At 41.9% G+C, this 23,968-nt stretch overlaps 2 protein-coding genes across 3 annotated transcripts; one reads left to right on the top strand and one right to left on the bottom strand.

Moving 5' to 3' along the window:
• Positions 1 to 210: 210 nt before the first annotated feature.
• Positions 211 to 4,802, bottom strand: apex2 (APEX nuclease (apurinic/apyrimidinic endonuclease) 2). Its single transcript, XM_049580646.1, has 6 exons — positions 4,554 to 4,802; positions 4,366 to 4,449; positions 3,962 to 4,142; positions 3,486 to 3,629; positions 3,024 to 3,093; positions 211 to 2,063 (listed from the first exon to the last, which is right to left on the bottom strand). The coding sequence occupies exons 1-6, from the start codon at positions 4,666 to 4,668 to the stop codon at positions 927 to 929; spliced, it is 1,731 nt and encodes a 576-aa protein (XP_049436603.1). The 5' UTR covers positions 4,669 to 4,802; the 3' UTR covers positions 211 to 926.
• A 183-nt stretch (positions 4,803 to 4,985) lies between these two features.
• Positions 4,986 to 23,663, top strand: zgc:162200 (uncharacterized protein LOC558638 homolog). Of its 2 annotated transcripts, none has more exons than XM_049580644.1 (10): positions 4,986 to 5,161; positions 6,262 to 6,594; positions 8,756 to 8,968; positions 9,173 to 9,325; positions 11,061 to 11,570; positions 13,286 to 14,167; positions 15,409 to 15,588; positions 17,774 to 17,925; positions 19,656 to 20,016; positions 21,137 to 23,663. In XM_049580644.1, the coding sequence occupies exons 2-10, from the start codon at positions 6,343 to 6,345 to the stop codon at positions 21,140 to 21,142; spliced, it is 2,709 nt and encodes a 902-aa protein (XP_049436601.1). In that variant the 5' UTR covers positions 4,986 to 5,161; positions 6,262 to 6,342; the 3' UTR covers positions 21,143 to 23,663. The 2 variants fall into 2 exon arrangements, with proteins under 2 accessions (XP_049436601.1, XP_049436602.1); XM_049580645.1 differs by having other exon boundaries at positions 4,986 to 5,266.
• The last annotated feature ends 305 nt before the right edge of the window (positions 23,664 to 23,968 follow it).

The following is a 23,968-nucleotide window of genomic DNA, read 5'->3' as shown; positions in this document are numbered from 1 at the left end:
TAAAGTGTCTTAAAGCAATCTGTAAAAATCTTAAAAATACCAAGACACAAAAGTCTGATATTAGAAAACGTTTTTCTGTTATTGCATTGGAAAATTTCAAAAATAATTGGAAACAGATATTTAAAAATAATAATAATAATAATGCACTAAATGCCCTTTGCATTAACATCACACTGATCAGGATAATGGAACTAACAACACATACATTTACCACATCCAATGAAATTATATATGAACAAGCCTCTTCAAGGCAAACCAAATACTTTTTTGATAATATAATTTGTTAATTGTTTATGCTTTCAGCATTTGATGTAGATTATCTCACTTTTTAACCTGGACAAAAAACTCATGTTTCTGTCACAGTAAATTTGGGCAGAATTGTCCCTAATCCTCAGTAACTGATGTCAGTTCATGATTTTTTTCCCTTAAATTTTAGCTATTGTAAAATTGGTTTCAAGTGGCATTAAAAAAGGTAGGAACGCTGATTTAGTATTTAAAACGTCAGGAATGCATGGTACAATTCCCCAGTTCCCAAGGTGACATCTTCAAATTGTTTGTTTTGGGCAATCAAAAGTCCAAAACTCTAAGATAATCAATTTCCACTGATACAAAATGGAAAAATGTTGCAACGTCTCACATTTCAGGAGCTGAAATCTGATATTTAGCACTTTTGCTTGAAAAATGATGATCAAAATTGTTGCAGATTAATTTTCTATTGATCAACTATTGATTGCTTAACTGTTTCAGCTCCAAGATAAAACAAAACCAAGCTCAAAGTAATAGAAAACTACCGTCTTTTATTATTTAACAAAGAAAGAAACACAGTCAACATTTAAAATCTGTGAAATGATGAGAGGTCTGTAGCAGCCTTACAGTGCTTGTGTGAGCTAAAGGGGAAAAAAACAGTGGTTGGAACAGTAAACATGTCACTTCCCCTTCTCAACCCATAAAAAGAAGTTACAGCGAGCGTCAGGGTTGGAGGCGTGTCCCTGAGGACGGGCACACACAAAGAACTGTTTGCCCATGTTCGGCCCCTCTTTTTTCACAGTACGAAGCACACATGGTTCCCCGTGGACCTTACAGGAGGGTGGCGGGGGCGGTCCATGAAGCACCGACTTCCAAAACACTGATGATGCCCCTTTCTTGGTGTTTGAGTTTGCCACTGTCAGCTGTGAGGTTAAATGTTTTGTCTCTATCTGTTTGTCTTTTTCCTGTGTGTTGCCACTGCTGCACAGCTGCGGTGAATTATCAGGCACAAGGTTAGTGTCTTCAGGTACGCTGCCTGTGACTGAGGATGCCTCTTTGGAGTTCTGTGATGATGTATCTTTGTCCATGCTGGGTGTGTTTTCACACTGCCTGACAGAGGCTTCAGTAGAGGAAATGACATTTGTGAGTTTGGGTTTGAAAAAGGAAAGGAGGCTGCCCTGTGGCTTTGAAGATGTCTTAACTGTCTTCATCTTTTTCCCCTTGGGGACAACAGAGTCTGATGTTAATAACCGTTTTTTGCCAGAGGTGTTTCCTGCTCCGGATGGGTTTAAATTCTCCCTTCTCTCTTCCTCTTCCTGAGATCCAGGTAATGCATCGCTCTGCTCAGACTGAGCTGATTTTTGGTCCACTTTCACAAAGAAGCGGGAGAGTTTCTGCTGCTTGCCAGCAAACTCTGGCAGGTAGCGTGTACAAAGGGGAGGAGGCTTGGAGCTTGGCAGGAGTGAGCAGCTCAGTTCCCCCCACACGGGGCAGTGGTCTGACCCCTCTACATCTGGCATGATGTCTGCTGCAACAAACTGCTCCTTTGCGAGCTGGCAGTCAGCGAATATGTAGTCGATGCGCGTGCCATAGTTGGTCTGCCGCGCTCCAGTGAGAGTGGACCAGCATGTGAAGGCGCTGGTGCGAGTTGGGTGGAAATAGCGAAAGGTGTCCATGAATTTTCCACTGTGGTTGGGATCTGTTGATGTTACCTCAGATTCTCCTTCATGTTCCTCCTCATTCTCGTCCTCTTCTTGTCTGCCACTGTACAAAAAGCCATTCAGCCACTTCCTCCCAGGGTTTTCATCAAAATCATCCTAAGTAATAAGAAAAACAAAGTAAGCAGAGTTTCATGTTAAAAATGTGCATCCACTGTGCTCATTTGACAGAAACATAACACTGACATTTTGTCACAGCTGACACTAATCGTTTTTTCATGCAGATTTGTTTGATTAAAAACATGAAATAAGAGATTTTAGAGGTGCTAGTGAACACATTTTGTCATCTTTGGACAGAGCCATGCTAACTGTTTCCTAAAGCTGTAACCATAAATCAATTAGTTGTCAACTACTGAATTAATTGCCACCTAATTTGATAATAGATTAATCAGTTTGAGTATTTTTTTTTTAATGAAAATAGGCCATAATTCTGATTCCAGCTTCTTAAATGTGATTGTTTCCTTGTTTCTTTACTCATCTATGACAATTAACTGAATATCTTTTGGCTGGTAACAAAACAAGAAATTTGAGGATGCCATCTTGAGCTTTGAGAAACACATTTTATTGGAATTTTTCGACATTTTATAGACCAAATAACTAACAGGAAATAATCGACAATGAAAACAGTCGTAAATTGCAGCCCTACTGCTTTTCCATTTTTAATGTTAAGATAAGCTAACCAGCTGCTGGCTGCAGAGGGTGGGACCAAGTCATTGTTTTTTAAGTCACAAGACAGTCACAAGTCTTTGCACTCAAGTCCCATGTCAAAGACAGGCAAGTCCTGAGTCAAGTCCTAATTAAAAACTGACAAGTCCCAGGTTCTAAACTTTGAGTTATAATGTGCTTTTCACCACAAGTAACGCCACTTTAACAACAGAGTAATAATATATTAAACTTACAAAAATCATTAATGCTTTTTAAAATTTGTATTTGTTTGTTAAAACAAGTGCAACTGAACTTTATCATAAAAAGCGACCACATTGCACTAATAATTAGTACCACAACAGAATTAATTTTGTATGTTTCAGTGCTTTCTTGGTGTATTATAAACTTACTTACATTATCACTGGGGTCACAGTGGTCTATTTGCCGGTGAGATGTGTTTACATCTCCTAAAACAATCACGTGGCTGAAAAACAAAACAGAACAGAAAAGAAAAACTATTAACTCAGAGTTTTTAATGAGAAGAAGCAAGTTGGAACCTCTCAAGATACATAGTCTAAAATAGGACTGTTAATGAAAGACTCAATGTTATACTTTCATCACATTTTAAACAGCTGTAAGTTTTGGTGAATTTTACAGACTTGTGACATGAAACATATCAAAGTGCATAGACAGCAAGGTACATGTGTGCCATAGCTTAAATTCAACTTTGCAACAGGTATAAATTGGTAAAAGGCTACATTGTAAGAATTAAGGTCAGTTACTTAGTCAAAAGGTCTGTGGTGAAAGCAGGATACAGCTGTGCCTCATTGTAACTACCTTTATTTTCAGTCTGTGGAAATTTTTCTGAACTCTCACCTGCCATCTTTCAGTATAGCTTCAGCCCGACTCTGAAGCAACTTGTAGAACTGCAGTTTGAACCGCTTTCGCTCCGGCTTCTCAGGGTCAGCCCGTGGACAGTACACATTGATTATAGTCACAGTTTGTTCTTTGTCCTGACACCTGTGGGGGTAAAACAGAGTCAAAAAGAGGCGCGGACATCTACAGCTTACAGCTACTTAACGAAATGAATCATACACACATCAGAATCTCCCTTGTGGGCTTTGGCAACAATAATGTTTTGATTAACAACTTGCGAGAGGAAACTCTAAATTGATCAAAATCTGGCTGCTCATAAAAACCGCAAGGGATATGCTAGTAGTGCTCCAATAGTTACTACATTTTTTTTTAAATGATATTAGTACATGATCACAGATAATTCCCAATACAACACATATAACATGCAAGAAGTATGTTATTATCAGGAACCTCCAAGTGGAACATTTTTCTCTTACATGATCCTGTGCTGTGTGATAACTGCCCGTCCTTCATTGTCCAAAAGCTGCAGCTCCTCGCCACAGAACTCAGCCTGGTCACCATAACATCCCACAGCCCCTTCATGGTTGGTCAGCAGCCCTGTGAGACCCTCCTCAGCAGCAAATGGAGCGGCACTGTCTTTGCAGTAGGTAGCAACACCTGTGCATGAGATGTAGGGGAGGAGAATTAGTTTGTATGGTGTAGAAACGTGTATCAACGGGCTGTTGCATTAACAGGGGTATTCTGTTACTTTAATAACTAAGTGCCCATTCAGTGAAGGTCATTATGGCAGTCTTTTATTTTGGAAGGCCACTGATATTAAAAAACAAGTACTTTTATGATTCAGAGACACAGATTGAATTGTTATGACAGTGGAATGAACCTGAATAACCGCTGCGTCCCCGACTGAAGCTGAAATAGGAGTTGTAGCCGTCAACAATGGCAGTTCTTTCATCGAGCAAGTCTCCTGTGGTGGAAAAAATGTATGGGTTTATGTTTTCTTTACTACAAAACAGACTTCTGACCGATAACGTTACATGATAGTTCCCGCGTTTTCCAAACACCACTTACTTGTGACTTTTGTCTCTTGAACACAGATAATATCTGCGTCCAGTGAATCAAGAGCCTTTTTAATGCCGCCTCTGAAAGTCCTGATGCCATTTATATTCCAGGTAACGATCTTCATGGTGCAGAAGTAAGTGGAGTCAGTGCAGCCAGGCAAATGTGCACATCCGGAAGTGAAACGGAAGTAAAGAAAGGAACGAGCGGAAGTGCATTTCTACACTAATCTTTTATTATTTATTTCGCTCGTTAATTAATGAAATAAAATGGTTCTATTTATTTTATTCATGTTTATTTTTTGTCCGACAGCAAAAGCCACACACATAAATGAATTGAAGAGAATTTGGTGTAGTTGCATTTCGCCGTTGCCTAGCTAGAGGGGGTAATCGTGCTTTCACGTTTTCGGCGCGCTTTTGACACCAGAGCCCTCCTCACTGTGTGTGAAACCAGAGAACCGGGTGGGAGGAAGGAAAGCGGCTGCTCAGCTACCTGGGCTGGTTGGTACCCCCGGCTACTGGCGTGATTAGCAACCGTTGCCGTTGACAGTTACCTGAGGAAGTACACCGCCAACGGTTACGTGCAACTCGCGAGCTCCATCTTTGAATTAAACCCAGAGGGTGAGTGGCTAGTTTGGCTAATGGTCGCTATGTAGCGTTAGCTAATTAGCTTGTCTGGTAGGATCCTGACTGACGTTAGCACCGGAGAACAGCCCCGTGAGCCGGGTAATGTGATGTCTTCTATTACGTTAAGCCTAGTTAAATGTTTCTAATTGCAAAGACAGGACGCTAGCTAGCTAAATTCTTTAACTCGTCGTTGCTAGTAGCATCACGGTGTCATTTGCTGCCTGCATTATAGCCTAAAACTAGTCTTGCTAGCTGTCCGGCCGTGTCTTGTTCCCAGTCCGGTGTCGTCTTAGGTTTTGTTTCCCTGGCAGAATATATTTCACTCTCTCAGATACCCTCTTACTTTGGAGTTATGGGGATGGGCATGTAATATGTCACCACGCATCCTTAAATGTACACTTAGTTGATGCTACGAAGAACTAGTTTGACGGCTATGTGAAACAGATGCTCGTGGGATGCATCATTTGGCACCGGACAGCCGGTGGCTGGTGTTTCCATCTTCGGTCAAAGAAGAGGACACGAGGAAATGGGGGAAGTCAGCCCCACCCAGTTGATACTGATGGCCAAAGTATTCTTAATCCATATTCTTTCCACGGCTACTTTATGAGGGACACTTGGGAATACCACACTTCCCACAGCTGTCATAACTGTGTAGCTAACATTAGCTGTAGCTATCAGCTTATTGTGAGATGACGCTGCTGATGTTGAAAAGCAATTTGGTCAGTGATGTGTACTTGCCAGCCTTGCATCCCAGTTTCATAGCGACAATCTTTTAATACATGGCCTATTAAACTCCCTTTTAAGAGGATGAAAGGCAGCAATATGCTTGTTGTATGCCCAGATTATTAGTTATACCTGCTAACTAAATATTTGCAAACTGCAGCAGTAGATAATTTACAGCTTTGTTTTTCTTGTGGCCATTTGGCCCTTTGAGCTCAAAGTATAAGTGTTTTTTCCATTCACTCAATCCCATAGTTAATCTTGCCCTTTGCCCAGTTTGTGACACAATATGATTTATACAAAACCTCTTTGCCACACCGGCTATTGTTCTGACTAGTTTACATAACCACCATCTTTGTATTTCTCCTCTGTAGCCTGGAGGAATGAGAGTGGGGGAGTGAAGGAGGCAGGTGTCCCAGAAGAACGTTGGCAGACAAGTTGGAGGCCAGGCAAGGATGCTGGAGGCCGATGCAGATGCAGCAGGTGCAGCAGCAGAGAGAGAAGGGGAGGTGGAGATGGGGAGCGGAGACTTGAAGGCTGAGGTGGTGCGGCTGACTCTGGAGCTCCAGGAGGCCACAGAGGAGAAGCTACAGGCAGCCCGCTATGGCCTGGTGGTGCTGGAGGAAAGCGCTGCCCTCAAGATGAAACACAGGCAGCTGGAAGAGGAGCATGAGGCCCTCAAAGGGGAGCTGCAGCAGCTCAAAGAGGTAGGAACACCTCAGGCCTTCTAGTTATATTTAGACAACGTTAGGTTTGTGAAGGTCTCATTCCCCCAGCAAATGTTGTTTTCCAATAACACGCTACTACTGCTTTATGACCCTTTTTTACCACACATTTCTTTTGCTCAGTGAAAGTAGATTTTTTGCCTTTATGGATTTGGTTTGATGTAGGTGCTGTTAATAATTGAAAGAAGCATTTTCTAGATTCAAATTCACACTGACTGATGAAAATTAGTTGAGACTTTCAGCCAGCATGTTTAGTGGATTTTCACAGAATGTTCTTGGCTGTCACTTTTTTCCTCCATGATGAAAGAAGATTACAGTAGAAAGGAACACAGCAATGGTTGCAATCTTTTTATATATGTAAATTTACACAAGCAAATGTAACATACTGTCGGATTTTTGCAGGATATATTAAACAAGATGCAATAACACAGGTTTGTGGACTTACCTGTTGTCACATGACACTGTTGCCAAAATGTAAGCGCAGTCAAAATTTAAATACTATCTATCGAGGCTGCTCATTTTAATTTAACAGTAGAGGAGCTGCCAGTGTACGCAGTCGTCCTGTAAAGATACCATTGTGTCTTTTTCATAAGCACCAGTGACCTATAACATGAATTTGATTGCTCATCCCTTAATTTCATTGGGCTAACTCTGTCTTTCTGCTTCCACAATGACAGTTCTGTTACAGCTGTGACCTCATGTTATACTTTGAATGAAGAGGCTTGTGAGCACACGCTGAGTCAGTTTTGCTCTTGTGTGTCATCTGATGCCGATGGCGTCAGAAGGAGAACACTGTTTAATGATTAAGACAACTTCAACAGCCAATTAGTCAGCACATCCGGTGCTTTTACAGTATTACATTTGCTCTGTTCATCTTAAACTGATTTTGATACTTAACTTCACAGCATTAAGGATTACATTAGGTTAGCGCCGGATAGTCAAGATAAAAAGATTAGACCAATATGTCAATGCTCAGATTATCATCTAATCCATGTCTTTCTCAGCTGTATTGTAATTGTGACACATGCTTCTCATTTCTGTTCTAAACTAACTAGTGTTTTATTTGAAATCTCTTTTTTCATAAATGATTTACCGCTGCACAGCCAAATTGACAGCCTGACAGTTTTTCTTCTAAATTGCATTTTATGTAATAATTTATGTGTAATTTTAATGCTCATGCACACGCTGACATAGTGCTGAATGACTGATGTGTGAGGGGTTAATATTGTTTAACAGTTGTGAACTTTGGCACAAATGCACCAGATGGAACTTGAAGTTATTGGTATTGCTGAAAAAACTGGTTTATATAAGAAGTTAATCCCATAAAATTCAATCCCATCATGTGGGCACATTTTGATGTTGCAATTGTTTCATCCACCTATTTACATTGAGACATTTAAAATCCTGCTTGCAAGCAGTTGGATATTTAGCAATGAATTTGTGCCAGACGAACACTAAAACTGGGCCATCCTGATGTTTTATAACCACGTATCAAGCAAAGCTCTTTATGTCTTAAGGGACGTAGTGGTACAGAATTTCAGCTATTTTTTATAATCTGCATAAACCTCATGTCTTGGCTGTTTACCTACCTAGGCTTTGGCAGGGTTTTAGCAAAGCAGGGCGGACTCATGTGTTGAGAATTGGCATAATTATATAACCACATCACGATGATCAGTTGAGCGTGTTTTGTAGCATGTTCATTTCATTTAGCACCCTATTTAATAGATCTTTCATCTGCAGTTACTGATGCGTAATGCATCAAGGTTGCTGATTATGGCAAGCTGTGAAGAAACGCCTGCAATCACAGTGTTTAGTGTCATCTGTTAGGCTCATTTTAGCACATAGGCTGGTTAAAAAAACATAGAAACAGTGTGGAAGCTGTTGTTAACATCTGAGGTGTCTTGTTACCCAACCATTAGAGCCATTTCCTCACTGTAATCAGGTTTAACGAGATGGTTGTCAGTGAAGTCCTTTCCCCTTCCATTGTTGAAGATGCCTACATTTACTGCCTTGATATGAGAAGCACAGCATTAATGCATTTGTGTTTCAGTACTGCATATTATTCCAGTGTGTAACTTGCTGCAGCCTGCCAGATACTGCTGGTTTTGCACTGACCTTAACCCTTTTTTTTGTGTATGTAAAGGCATTTGCAGATTCTGTGAGCAGCCAAAAGCGTGCAGCTGCCGATGGAGAGTGCCGGGAGGAGAACCTACTGCAAGAGACCGCCACGAAGGAGGCTGCCATGGCAACCCGCATGGAAGAACTCCAGGCAGAGCTCAAGCAAGCACGCCTTGCTCTGAGCAATGCCCATGCAGAGATTGATAGGCTGGGGGTTGTCTCAGGCCAGCTAAAAAAGGTATAGCAGCTCTCTCATGCACCTGTATACTGGTGTTATACTGAATATCACCAGTTCCTGTCTTGTCATTAAACATAAAATGAAACCCTGAGACCACTGGACTCATTCCCAAAGTAAAATTAACTGTGCATGACATGGAATAGGTAATTGTGCAGTTTAAATTTTATGCTTTGCAGTGGCTTAACGGTGGTTTGTGTTCGACAGGAGTGTGAGTGTCTGGAGGCAGAGAAGGGCCATCAGAGGGATGAGATGAAGGAATATAAAGTACGTGAACTGCGCCAGTTGCAGGACAACAGCGAACTAGAAGAGGAGAACATATCTCTGCAAAAACAGGTGTCTGTGCTCAAGGAAAACCAGGTCAGTTATCACTCAAGCTATGACTTAACCAGATACATGTAAGTTGTACCTGCTGGCTTTAATTAAATGGATAGATAAAGAATAAAAATCAAGATATACAGAATGGTACTATTAAATATATCTGAAAATACACAGTCAAGTGGAGAAAGTGTTAACATGAACATTGCACCATATTATTGTTATCTGTTTGTTTTTCTGAACTTGTTTCTGAACTTGTATTTGTGTTTGCTAAGTACACATAGGTGGTTATTAAGACACTAGCTTATGGTCATTGTAGCGCACTGCTTGTTTGCATTTACCTTTCCTGCATGAGAGTGAAACCACTTTGCATGCAACAAACTTGAAATCTCTGTCACGTTTGTTGACATAACTTCACAACTGGGATACACATTGGCCACTCCTGAGGAGACTAGACAGACCAGTTGCTGGTTGATTAATGCTGTTACGTATGGAAAATTACGTACCTCCCACAGCTGAGCACAAAAGTTTGATCACCTGATCTGTTTGTCAGCGAATTCCCAGTGTAGCTGCCTCGCCTGAGAGCCAGACATCATGTCCAATGAAATATTTTGCTGGCAATATGCAGCAGGAAATAAAGAGATAATTATAGAAGCATGTAGCACTATGGCAACCAGGCTCCAGCCTAGCAATTTCATGATTTACAAGTGATTGCTGGACACTCAGTTTCAGAGTGTTTTTCAAGTCTTGGATGACTTTGAATGTTTTGGGAAATAATTAAGTAATAATTTGTATTTTTAGCTGAGGACAAAGTGTCCAACATTGAAAGGATTAAAAAGATTACTTAGGTACATTTTCTCTAAAATCATAAAATTTAATTCAGCTCAAATGAGCAAAAATAATGTTAACATACACATACTGTTTTCCTCAGTCAGTGATTTGCTATCATGCAAGACAAAAGCATACTGAAGGGTCCTAATTTGTGTCATTGCATCATAAAAAATACCAGAAATGCTAGCTACGAAAGTTTTATAAACATATGCATACCTTCCAAATGCTTCAGACATTTTCTGTAGTTGCTAACATCTCAGTCTTACTCCATGTACTCAAAATGCATTGCAAAAATGTTGATAAGGATGTTCTGTATTCTTGTCAGTTACATTATGTAGTTATGTGAAGTGTCATTGCTCAGATTCTTGAGGATGGGAGACGAGTGCTTCCGAATGCAGATGTGAGTTCTGTGTATGTTGCAGCTCTGCCAAGACAAACTGTCCATGACTGTTTCTAAATGTAGCCGAGGCCTGTTTGTGCGTCCGTGATCCTTCAGCGGACATTTAGATAACAGCTTGCTCTCGCCTTCAGAGTCTCTGAAAACAATTGTCTTGTTGTTTTACAAGAAACTCTCAAATGATCTGAAGGACTCTCAGTCACACAGTTGCAGTTTTAATGTAATAGATGTAGTATTGTTATTATATGTATACTGCATGTAAATAATGGGTCAGGCAGCAAATGAGTCGACGAAATGGATATATTATATAAAGAAAATATACAAGATTTAAACTCTATAATAGTGGGAGGAATTGTACATATCCATTTCAAAGAGAAAGTAGGCGTGTGACTTTATTTCCAAGACAAAGTGGGTGTGTGACTTGCGTGTGTGCTGAATGCAGTGATAGGTATGTATGTGTCCTGGGGCCGGAATATGCATCGATATGTGTTGCATAAATCAACAGAGAAAGATGCCTTAACAGCCGATGTGCTCCTTATTCCATTTTAGGTCGAGTTTGAATCGATAAAGCTGGAGCTGACCCAGAAGAATGAGGAGCAGGATGAGTTACGAGCTCAGATGGAGGAGGCAGCAAGGCTGAGGGAGATAGCAGAGAGGCAGCTGGATGAGGCCCTGGAAGCCTTGAAGGAGGAGAGGGAGCAGAAGAACTGTCTGCGGCGGGAGCTCTCCGCCCTGACCCTTAACCCCTTTGATTCTGTGGGGAACCTGGAGCTCCACTTGGAGCAGCTGGATGACAGCCAGGAGGAGGGCCAGGGGGGAGAGGGAGAAGGGGAGGGAGAGGATCAGGACAGCGGCATTAATAACGGTCCTGGGTCTGCTCCCGGTTCTGCTCACCCTCCTCACTTGGGGGGCTCAAAAAGTAACGGCCTCATCCATCGCTACTCCACTCCACGCAACAGTGACGTCTTCCTGCGTGCGCCAGCGTCTGGGCTGGTGTCGGACCTGCTGAGTGAGCTGCACTTTTCAGACAGTCAGAAACTAAAACAGCAGCTCCTACAGGTAGGCAACAACACAGCATGTGTCACTCTTTTAAACGTATTAATAGTGCACCAAAGAGAAAAAAAGATTGGAGCAGTGTTTACTTGCATTGTATTATTTAAATTACATTGACAAGATAAGTAATACCAATTTGTAAGAACTTAATAGCCTCTACACTGCTGCAACACAATGCACTCATTAATGCAGTGTATATTAGCATTTTCTATTATTTACAGAACTGCATGAATCTGTTCTAATCAGGTCGAATAGTGAGGAAGTCATACAGGTTGGTTTGTGTCACAGCTGTTGACGGGGAAGTCTGCCACTTCCTGCTTTAGACCACATCCCCTGTATGTTGGTGAAGGAGTGTGCCTTTCTACAGTCATCAAAAGCACCTGGCACCACGTCATATCATCTACTAAAGTGGTTCTCAACCAGGGGTCCGGGGACACCTAGAGTCCTTGACGGAGTTTCAGGGGAATGGTTAATTTGTACTATTTAATCACTATAGAAGTGAGTCCAATGTGAGTAAGAGTCATAAGAGTGAAAATCCTGATCATAGGTTTCACTTCCTCTGTGGTTATGTCCTTAACTGCTGTTGACAGCAGTTAATGATATCTGACAACCAAAATCTTTTCAGATGGAGGTCCCTTAAGTGAAATCTTATCAAATGGGGGTCTATAACCCAACGTGTATCAATTTAAGGGTCCTTGACACAAAAAACTGATCTTCTTCACCAAGCAATTCAGGCAACTCCCACTTGATACAGTCATACCTCACAAATACAGGGTACTTGAGAAAGTCAAGGATGTCTTGAACCATCATCCCTCTCTGTCTGAAGGCGATATATTATTCATGATGCACTTAAATCGAGGGTTGGGTTAGCGAGCGCCAGCCCACCAGATGTTGGGTGTGGAGCTGAATGGGGTCAGCTGCCGTTTGACATGAAAAATGCATTAAGAAGAGTAAAGGTGGTGGGGGGAGGAATTTGTGCTACATGAGAACTGTTCTTTTGTTTTCTGAAAAGTAATTAACAATCAGTGTTGCCCTGGCTTAGATGAAAATGGATGCTTATGAACATTTTTCATTCATTAATAATAGGGGATCATTATTCTTTTTCATGTTTTTATGTTACAGTGAAGGATGTTGATATCAAATGTGGCCAAAGTTTTAAGTAATGAGGTGAACATATGTAGAAGCAGTCATGTGAGCAAAAGCCTCAGGCATCCTATCATTCTGAATACTCTGTTTCCAAGTGTGTTTTCTACTCTGGCTACAGTATGACGTCAAAGTATGCTAGATTATTATTTAAAAAAAATATATATATATATATATATATATATGATCGTCAGCTGCTGATGTTGTTAATTTTTCCTCAATTTTGGTTCATATTCCTGCTGGAACACGTCTGGTTGTGTTTAAAAGTTTTCATTGGCATAGCCATTCCACCAGCTGTAGTGACAGCACAGAGAGTTGGAGGACTTGGGAATGCTGACCAGTCAAAGCAGAGTGGGCTTTTTTTGGGGGGTTGGGGGCTTAAAGAGACAGGTGCTAAACAGAGTGTTTCAGACTGAGAACAAATAGGTGTTCCAGCAGTGACAGTATGAGGGAATTAAAGGATTTTTTGACCATTAAAGCATTTGAATTTTCAAGTAGAAACCTTAAACAGAACGAAAAAAGTGCATATATGTTAATTCCTGTCAAGATTTTCATCCTTTGTGTGTTTGCGTACACAGGCAGAGCGAGAGAAGTCCGGTCTGGCTAGCAAAGTGGAGGAACTCCAAATGCAGCTGGTGGTGACCAAACAGGCACTCAGTCAGCAAGAGGACAAGGTCGGATCTCTCACCCAACAGCTGGATGCTGTGCATAACAGCCAGCAGCACAACCAGGACGCAGACGACAGGGGAGATGAAGAGACAGATAATGGCAACGGTGGCAATGCGGTCTTCGACTACGAAGTAGACACCAAGAGCAAGGAGGTGCTGGAGGCGCGCATGCGGTCAGCAAGCGAAGAGCTTCTGAAGTTGAGAGATGAACTGTCTCAGGCAGGCGCTCGATACAACACCCTGGAGCAGAGATACAAGCAGGAGAAGGACCGTTGGAGGGCAGAGGCCCAGGAGCTGGCCGACAAGATCCGTCAGTGCATCAAGTCCAGCAAGCAGGACCAGGAGCGCATCAGCGAGCTGGAGAAGGAGATCGGAGCCACACGGAAAGTGGCGATTGATTCAGAAGGGCACTTGAGCGTCGCCCAGGAGGAGCTGCTGGCGTTCTCTGAGGAGCTCTCCAACCTCTATCACCACATCTGCGTGTGCAACAACCTAACGCCCAAACGAGTCACCCTGGACTATTACCGCGATGGTGCCAGGTCAAGTGGTGCAGGAGGTAGTGCACGAAGATCACACTACGTTTACCCCCAGCATAACTCCCAGAAGAAGCCACGAGCCAATGACATGTTCATCTCCAAAGCTTCAGCACTGCAGTTCATGGGGGAGGTGGACAGTGCAGGAACAAGCACTGAATCTCCCACCTGCCCTGGATCCCCCACCCTGGATTTCAGGGACCCTTCAAACGTCCGCAACTTGGTAGCGGTCATCCGTTGCCAGATCAAACACCTGCGGGTAAGACAGCACTGTTTATTACACACAGCATGTCAGACATTAGAGTGCTTCTCTACTAGTACTTGATTGTTTCTGATCTGAAAGTTACAACCAGTGCAGAAACTCTAATTGCTTCATTGTGTTTCGATCACTGAAAGCCAGGCTTTTGTTCTGGGCAAAGGCCTTTCCTCCCTCACAGATTTCTTGCTAAGCGAGGCTCAGCTCAGACTGTTAGATGTAGTTGAGTAGCTCCCGTGTCAGCTCAAATCCAACGCCTGGAGTGGGACTTGTTGACACGTGTGTGTGTGTGTGTGGGTTTGAATGGACTGGATTATCAGGGGTCAGAGTCCAGTTGTTGCTTCGTCTACAGAGAATCCTTTCAGAAATCAGCTGCGTCTGGAACACTGGGAACTTGTTTCTACATAGTTAAACACATGTACTTGGTGTTCTACATTGCTACAGTTCTATTCAAATCATATACTCGGCACAAGACATGCTAGTTGGTTTAACTTATTATACCCAGAGGAAAACGGGAAGAGTTTGGATCGGCATGCGAGACTAACCAGTGGCTCTGATCGTCAAAGGCAGCCCTTTTCTCTGTCTTTTCATACACACACATGCACTCTCTGTCATGGATAGAACTGCGTGCATGACCGGTACAAGTCCTGAGCTGTCCACAAACGTAAATGCGTAAAGTATGTCTGAGCCTCACACAAACTTGTGCCGGCTGGATGTTTTCTCACTCAGCTGAACAAGAGAGGCCTGAGAAGCCTGGACTATGTGTACGTTTGCGTGCAGTATGGCAATGAGTCAGGACATAAATAAATGTTATTTGTTCACTTTTATTAGGTGAATTCTGTTTTGTGGGATAATGTGCAATGTTTATAATGCATGATGCAAAGAGCCGCACATTTCAGCTACATTTGAATAATGGTTTTGTTTGTTCAATTTTGACTGTTTTCAGAGTGTTTTCCTGCTTTAAGGCTAGCAAACTATTTTATGTTTAAACTTAGGGAACTTAGTTTTGAGGAACTTCCCTGGTATAGTCTTGTAAGAAATCTTAGATTATATTTACACATTTTAAGCAGATTGTTTGGTTTCAGCCCTTGTTGATAATGTGATATTTGGATATACCGTATATTAAACAATCCAATACTATAAGGCAAAGAGATTTTCAGTGCTGAAATTCTGACAAAAGTTTAATTTTGTCGGTGAAACAAACATACTAAACTCACTCTTATGAATAACTTGTCTTCTCTCAGGTGGCAGTGGACCTCTGTCGTCAGAGGGGTGCGATGCCTTACTCAGGGTTCAGCAGCAGCGGAGAGGCAGAGCGGGATGCTGAGAGCCTCATGGAAGAAGTCCTCAAACTCAAGTCCCTTCTCAGCACCAAGAGAGAGCAGATTGCCACGCTCAGGACTGTCCTCAAGGCAAACAAACAGGTAGGTCACAGCAAGCGCTTGCACCACTGCAGTTACAGGCTAGTCTTCCATTGTAGGGTACTGCTCTGAATCAGCCTGACCTTTTGTTGCCTGTCAGTTGAAATAAGCTGTCCCACATTTGTCCTTTTTGTTTTACATTATGTTCTTTGTGTGTACATAAGATCCTGAGAACAGCTGCTCTGGTACAGCAAGATTTTTGTGAAATGTAGTCTGTCTTCTGTTGCCTATATTTTTTACTTTCCTGAAAACAGACCTGACCAAACCAAAAGAGCAGGTCTCCACCTTTATCCACACATTATCATGACACAAGCACTTTGCTTGATCTGTATTGTCAGTGTCTTGTCTAGACAGTCCCTTGGGCTCACGTGGTCCCGCACACGTACAGTGTGATGTTGCACTCCTCTCTCCTCCCCCTGCTCTTTCCTTTGGCTCAAGCACTGCATGGCCCGCTTCTGTCATTCCTTTACCTGTCACTCTCCTTTTCACACACACACGCTCACTCACTCAAGATAATCTGTTTGCTGATCCATGCTCACATACGGTAGTTTACCTTCTGAAGTCTGATTTGTAGGACTGTTGCGTCTCCGTTTGTTCCACCGATGTAATCATGGTTTGTACACGAGACTTTTTGCATTGGTTATTGCAGTCAAGTCACAGATAAAGACTCACAATCCTGTTTGCATACTGTCTTCATTACCAGATAATTTTATTTGCTTTCCTAGCTCTGTTACTGATTGCTCCTAAACAGTGTACATATTGTAGGAACGTGAAATAGGAATAAAAGGACAGTAATGATGACAGTTATAATTTTAGTGTTGGATCACATGTAGAAAAAACTACTGATTAACTTGTACATGTTGGATGGTGTTCCCCACCCTGCAGCAGGAGCCTCAGTACGTGTATATCAGGGATAAACAGTTACCAGCTGCCGATGACTTGCAGTTAAATTCATGATGGTTAGTACGACCATTTTAAAATATTAATCATCTTTAAAACCATGTTTGATTAATGTGCTTTAAAAAAACTTGCAGTTAATACTGAGCATCAACCAAAGTTAGACACAGTCTCCCAGATGCAGGAGCAGCATGCAGTGTGGGTTTGTTTTGCTATTCCCCTGTTAACAGAGTGGGTGTGCAGCAAGCAAACCAATGATGCTACTGATCGGTTGTCCTCATCCACAGAGATACAGACACTCAAGCAAGCGTTTCAAAGACAGGCTGTCTTTAATGTTACTGCACATGTGTTATGGTTGTCGTCCAGCAGTCAGGAAGAACTTAACTCTTTCAGCACTTATTAACAACACCATGATAATACCAATAGCTGTGATAATTTTAGTAACTATAATCATGCTATAAACTCCTCATAGTGTTTCATTTCACATACATACATGCTTTCTGTTCCCAGACTGTGCACCAGCATCCCCCTCCAAATCAGATCTGCCACCTCCACTGACTCGTTAAAGTCCAGGCTCAAAACCTTCTTTTATTCATTAGCATTTGAGTCCCTCTGACGTGGCTTTCTCTGACGTGTGCCTGTGTGTGTTGTCTTTCTGAATGTGTGAGTTGTGTACCTGACTGCTGCGTTGCCTCTTGTGTACGTGTTTTGAGGAACGTATTCCTTCTGTACAGCACGTCGGTCAACGTGAGTTGTTTTTAAATGTGCGTTATGAATAAATTTGAGTTGAATATCACGTATTAGCATACATTCAGGTCACAGAAATGACCGCCAGTTTCTGTAAAGATAATTAACCGGCAACGTTTGAAACACAAAAAAGGATGTCAACACTTAATGTTGTTCTAAGGGTATTTCCAAAACCCACAGAGGCCCACATTAGGGATAGAGACTCCCTAGTATGATGGTGCTATCAGTTTAGAATAAGTGCATGATCAACATTTTGTCGTAATCATTCAGCCATTAATCAGCCATTATTGGTCTGGTTGATTAATGTCTGTGATGTTTAGAATTTTTACGGTTTGAAATTGCTATATTGGAATTGTGACACTAACGTTTATATTTTCACTGCAAATGTATATCGGCTCCAAGTATCAGTTATTGGTCTCCTTGATTATTAATAATCTGTATCAGCCATCATCTGTCACCCCTAACTTAAACACCCCACTTTGAAAAGGGAACAGTGGTGCTACAGCAGCATATGATTGTGCAATTGTCTGTCTTGTCAACACAGACTGCAGAGTTGGCTCTGTCCAATTTGAAAACCAAGTACGAGACAGAGAAGAGCATGGTGTCAGAGACCATGATGAAACTACGGAACGAGCTCAAAGCCTTGAAGGAGGACGCTGCCACCTTCTCTTCACTGCGAGTCATGTTTGCCAGCCGGTAAGTTTTCCTTTTATGTATAAGTAAAAAGCATCATATTCAACCTTGTTATAAAATAAGAAAACCCTGTATTTACTTACAAAGGAGATTTTTTAAAATTTCTCAAAGCTGAAACATGTAAATTAGTTCTGATCGTCTGCTCTCAACTCTTGTTTTTCATGCTTAGTAATGGTGCTCTTGTTGTGGTACAGCTTCTGCTGCCACTCATGTAATAAGCTTACCATGCTTATTACGCCTGTGGACAATCCACTGGTTCACATGAAGATTATGAACCACATGCTCTGCCCTGTGCCGATGGGGGAGGAGGCAAGGACAGATTTGTCCCATCAAGCCAGGTCACCTTAGGGAAGGAGAGGTCTAACGTACGCTGGAGTTGGGTGGGACGTTTGATAGGGTGGGGAGGTGGTGTCAAGGGTTAAACTTATAAGGCTGTGCCGAACGCTAAATAAACATTTGACAACATGTCTGTTATTTCTGTTTGAACCTGGTATTTCTGCGCAGTTGCAGACAAAGATTAGGCTCAAGTAAAATGAATATTACACTATTTGTAAAATAATTCCAGATGTAATGGTTTGCTAAATTCACAACATGGTTTTGTCCAACAAAATATTCTGCTTCAGTTTATATTTGTTGGTGTTAAGCCTTTTAAAAACAACATTTTTACTGTAAAAAAACTGTTTGCACCCACATGTGTTAATGTGGTGGTCTAGTAGCAGTCTTAGCAGCACCGTAAGTTACATTCATTCATTTAAGAAAGCTGATTTAATGAGAGACCAACTCATTTAATCTGATAAATCCCTTTATTCAAATTGAGGATTTTCTTAAAGGATTTTTTTAGGGTGATGAAATCATAAAATATGACGACAGACTTTCAAAGCTTCATTTGAAAACATCAACAGAAGCCTCAGATGTTTACAAAAAAGGACATTCTGTACAGCCCTAAAACAAATCATAACACTTCACTCACTAATCACTAACCTCTTCTGTGAAACCGTTGGCATGAGGGGTGATTTTGTGTTGGGTTGAGTGAGTAAACAATGTTTTTTTTCTGTTAGAAAAGAACCTTTGTTAATAATTGCCAGAGAAGCTTCTTAGACGTGCATTACCTGTCTGGGCCGTCTCCAGACAGTTATGAGCCGGCATATGATTATCCCTAAGAAGGATTGTAGAACAGACAGTGGTCAAGGACTGCTACTGTCTGTTGCAGCTAAAGATTACAGCTTAAAGATCCTTTGGCTTGTAATTAAGTTTAGTGGTGCCATCATGTGGATAACCTGAGTGACTGCATTTGTGTTCATTTTTAAATTCTTATTTCAGTCAAGTTTGAATCCTGTTATTGTCATCTTCACATACACCCCTCTTATCTTTCTCTTGAAACTGTTATTAGTGTGCAGTCAACATAAGGATTTGCAGATTTTCTTTTGTTTTATATCTATGTAAAGTCAATAATTTTGTGGTCCAAAAATATAACAAGTGTGAAGGCATCACTTCAATAACTTGTGATCATTTGATGTTTTACCTTTGGATTTAACAAAAACCTGCCAGATTAATCTAAAGAAATAATCTTTAGTTGCAGATGGTCCGAGTGTTTGGTCACAGCTGGTGTTTAAAGTTTGCATACAACACTAAAAGTCATGTTTAGCATGTGTCGTGTGTTTCTGAATTTGTGCTTTAACGTGTTTTTGCCTGCGTGTGCATGTTGCATCTCTTTGTTGTGCATGATCTCTCAGGTGTGACCAGTATGTCACCCAGCTAGACGAGATGCAGAGGCAGCTGGCAGCAGCCGAGGATGAGAAGAAGACTCTGAACTCTCTGCTGCGTATGGCCATACAGCAGAAGCTGGCTCTCACTCAGCGTTTGGAGGACCTGGAGGCCCCTCTGTCTCCCCACAGCCTGAACAGCAGCCCCCGACGCTCCCGGGCCAAAGAGCTGGCCACCAAGTCAGGCCGGGCCCCACGGAGCCCTCGAAGCAGTCCAGCGCGCCCTCCACTGAGAAGCAGTCCACGGGCCAGCCCTGTTCTCGGTGGCAGCGTGTCTGCAATGGCCACGCACCACCTGCGAAGCTTAACCCGAAGCCTCCACACAAGCCCTGTAAGAACCTCTCTCTCTCTTTGTCCCGACAACCCCGTCCACACAAGCAGCCGCTCTGGCAGAGGCAAAGGTCTCCCACGGGACGCCACCTTCGTTAGAAGTCATAGTGTCAGTGATGTTTTTAACACAGAGTCAAGTTCTGGCTACTCTCCAACACGTAAAGGCTCCACCAGCTCTGCAAACAGCGAGATAATGGTAAAAAAAACACAAGTCAGTGAAGCAAGAAAAGGTGCGTCAGGCCGGAGAGCTTCAGTCCCTGTACGTCAGGACACCTTCATAACAACTCGTGTTGTACCGGCCTCATCCACCAAGCTAAAGTCTTCTTTGTTCTCTCCATCCATAGAGAATCTAACCTCTACTAAAGCGTTGTGTGTGTATCCTAACACATCTGAAGCATGTGGTGAAATTAAACAAAAGCCTGATGTAAAACCAAACTCAGATACGTCTGTTAGAAGAAAACAGTTTGGTTACAGGTCTAATTCTGTGCAAGCAGCAGCGGCATGCCGCAACACGTTTCAGTCAGACGCAGCCCCTCCTCAGTCGAATGCTAAATCTTCAGGGGCGCAGACAACCACATCCCAGCCTGGTTACAATCCACCTGGTAAGAACAGGATGACAGGGATCTGTAGGGAGTCGAGGCGTAGATTATCCACCTCCACAAGTAGAACCACTGAGGAACCGCTTGTTATTGTGAGTAGGAGCGGCGGTAATAAAGCTCAGGGTACACCTGCCAGGCCCCGCAGCGCACACTCTAAATCATCTCGCAGGCGGTGAAATAAAGTAGGAGCAGACTTATGCCTGTACGACACCACTTTATCTTTAACTATACATTATGTTATAAAAATAAATAAACCATCCTTAATGCCATAAATATTAAATCTCATATCTTTAATATTTGTGTGTGTTTTTGGACAGAATTTGTTTAGAGCTAATGCTAGCATTGTTTGCTTTTATACATCTCATGTAGCTGTTTGCAGGTCCTAATTTGCTGATCCTTTTTATATGTTGTATCGATCCATTTATCCTTATGAATTACCCTCACCCTTTTCACTTAATTTTCATTTTTTTTTTATTTGAACTAAACATGTTTCTTTGTCTCTGTCTCACCCTGTCTCTGTAGCGCTGAAACACTCCTTCCATTACTCCAAACCCCCTCTTCTCCATAAGGACCTGTCTTCATGTTGACTCCCCGGCTCCCTCCTCCTTTCCTGACTCAAGACATCCTGTCCATCCCAGATATGATGCAACATTCCCCCCCAGTCTACCCACCAGAACCATGGATTAAAAAAAAAAAAAAAAGAATCTCTCATCCCGTCCTCTTGGTTTTCTCTGTTGGAGCGGAGAAACCTGCATGCAGCCTGGAGAAGGATGAAGAGACAAATGTGCTGCTCATTGCTCTGTGAAGTCATTGACTGTGTCTTGTCCCGAGTGGATCCAACTCCCATCTGGTCTTGTTCAAGGCTGCTGTGTGTTGTGGTGAACCATTGACAGTATTTATCCCAGAACGAGAGACCTTTTGGTGTGCAGTATTTACTGTCCTCAGACTCTGATTCAAGGCTATGATCTGTTTTAAGGCTTTACGTCTTTACACTCTTGCCTTTAGTCTGGCTTTCTGGTCAGGCCTGTCTGGCGTCTTTTAGTGTCTGTAAGCCATTAGATCATCTGTGATAGCCCTCCCAGGTAGATGTTTTTGTAGAACAGTACAGCCTTAACATAATTGCTATCCCACAAGTAGAGAGCCTGCTACCATCTTGAGGTTTCCCCTTTCCACTGGTGGTATTGTTACATTTTTTATCCTGTTACATCTCTGGCTCTTCGGCTTTTGCCCATCAGCCACGCCCTTTAACTAGCGGTCAGTAAACATTTCATTGATGGAAACAGATCAGCCATAAGTCCACCACCTCAGGTCAAAAAGAGTAATCAGAGACATGATTTGGGAGATCTTCAATGCGCATCTTACTTTGCAAACTATGCAGACCAAGTCAGGACAGTGCCTGTATACTTCCTGCTGTTCTTTAGAGTCAGGGTGGGTTTTAAAACCTGCCTTTCTTTTAGTATACAGTGGCTGACTGCAGCTGCTTTAGCATTTCTCTTAATAAGCAGCTTTTGGACATCATCTGGAGGTGCCAAGGGGCACAAATGCAAGCATCCCATTGGCTGATAATGTCATTTCCTGCTTGTTTGGCTGTGGGTTTTAAAAGACTCAAGTGGCTTGGTTTACCTAAAACGAATCGTAACATATTGGGCCATGCACATTTCTCTTGATTACGTGATCATTATAACAGTTCCCTTTCAGCTTCTGCTTTTTCTCACTTTGAACAGCAAAGCAACGAAACTCACGTTTTCTACTCCATCATGTCACCATGCTTCTGTCTGCTACCAAAATAGGCATGTTGTAATGAACTAGTATTGCCCATGACAGGCTAGTTCTCTTCTCCTGTGGCTACGGCATCCATTGTTTTCATTTAGGAATGCTAATAGTGCAGTGTGTAGCAGGCTGCTGTTAGAGTCGCTGCTTGTAGAAAAATTAAATAATACTGTCCCATAATTTTAAAAGCACTTCTCAGTGCTTAATATCTAGTGGTACATTATGACTAAAAACAAAGTATGAAAACAATAGGGCTCCAGCAGCAAGTGTTGCTGGGACCCCCTAATAAATTTTACTGAACAAAAATATTTCAGAGAGATCTAACTCCAACCTGGCATTATTTTGCAAGGCAGAGCTCCTCAACCAGGGGCTCTTTTCTTGCAAAGAAAAAAAAACCAAAACATGTAAATACACATGTACCTGCTTATTACCCAACATAGGCTGCTTGTAGACTAGTTTGATGCCAGGGCTGTGATTTGAGGACAGCGGCACATACGTTAAAACTAAACACCTGTCTCATTGAATGCAGTCTAAACTCAAACTGAACCCACCCGATGAGACCAATCATGATCTTTAAGACCACATTTGGAAAAAGGATGTTTAAGAAAAGAGAACTGAACGTAAGAAAATGTTGACATCCATTTTTTTGTAAGCTCAACTGTCCCGTGGTTCATAGAAAAAAGGCCACATCCTGCTGATTTGTTTATTTTTAGTGCCTTGGTTTTTGAACTTGTCTGTTGTTTTTAGACTACATCACATTTTCTGAAATAGAGGCTACTATTCAACACTGTAGTTGTGATCTTTTTCGACGGTATGTGTTATTTACTCTTGAGGAAACTCAACGAGCAGTGTTCACACTGAATAAAGCGATATCTCATTTTGTTGAAATGTTTTCACTTTTTAGCTGGCATGAACCTATTAGTAAAACTAATGGATAATAAATGAAGGAAATCAAGTTGATAATGTATCAAAAACACTGCCTCGCTAAAAAGTGGAAATGCTTTAACATTGTGTCCTGTTGTTTCGAAGTTTGTAAATGGATTTCTTAATCTATTTAATTCACTCCGCAGATGTGTGTATAATTTAATTACCATTGTTGTATAATATTTTAACTGTATTTATGTGGTCTGCGTTCTGTGTAAATTGTTCTATAGGACGACATGCACACACTCCGCATAACACATCTGATGGTCCTCAACTTTTTATGTGTATGCAGTTTCCTTTCATTGACCTGTGAACCACTTTTGTCATGAAGAATAAAAAACAAGCCAACACTGTATGTTGACTGTGGTCTTTTGAATTTAAACACAGTGTTTCGGGAAGAGCACTCCCTGGAAAATCTGACTGGAATTTGTTTTCCTGTTCGGGAGGGAAAGGAGGGAATGTAAACATAAACCAGCAGTCCATGCTGCAACATCACTTTTGGTTTACATTTTTAATGAACTCCAGCTGAGTCAAGAGTCTTTGATGTGACTCAGCTGAGCAGTTTGACTAATGCCAGAATTTCCATGTCAGGGTGCCTGTAAAGTTCAAGAACAGCCTATGACAAGCCAGACTATCCAGGGGTTGTCCAGACATAGTTAA

The sequence above is a fragment of the Epinephelus fuscoguttatus genome, linkage group LG7 (genome assembly GCF_011397635.1).
Source record: "Epinephelus fuscoguttatus linkage group LG7, E.fuscoguttatus.final_Chr_v1".
In the NCBI taxonomy this organism is placed as follows: Eukaryota; Metazoa; Chordata; class Actinopteri; order Perciformes; family Serranidae; genus Epinephelus; species Epinephelus fuscoguttatus.
This window is presented reverse-complemented; position numbering and strand designations above follow the sequence as displayed.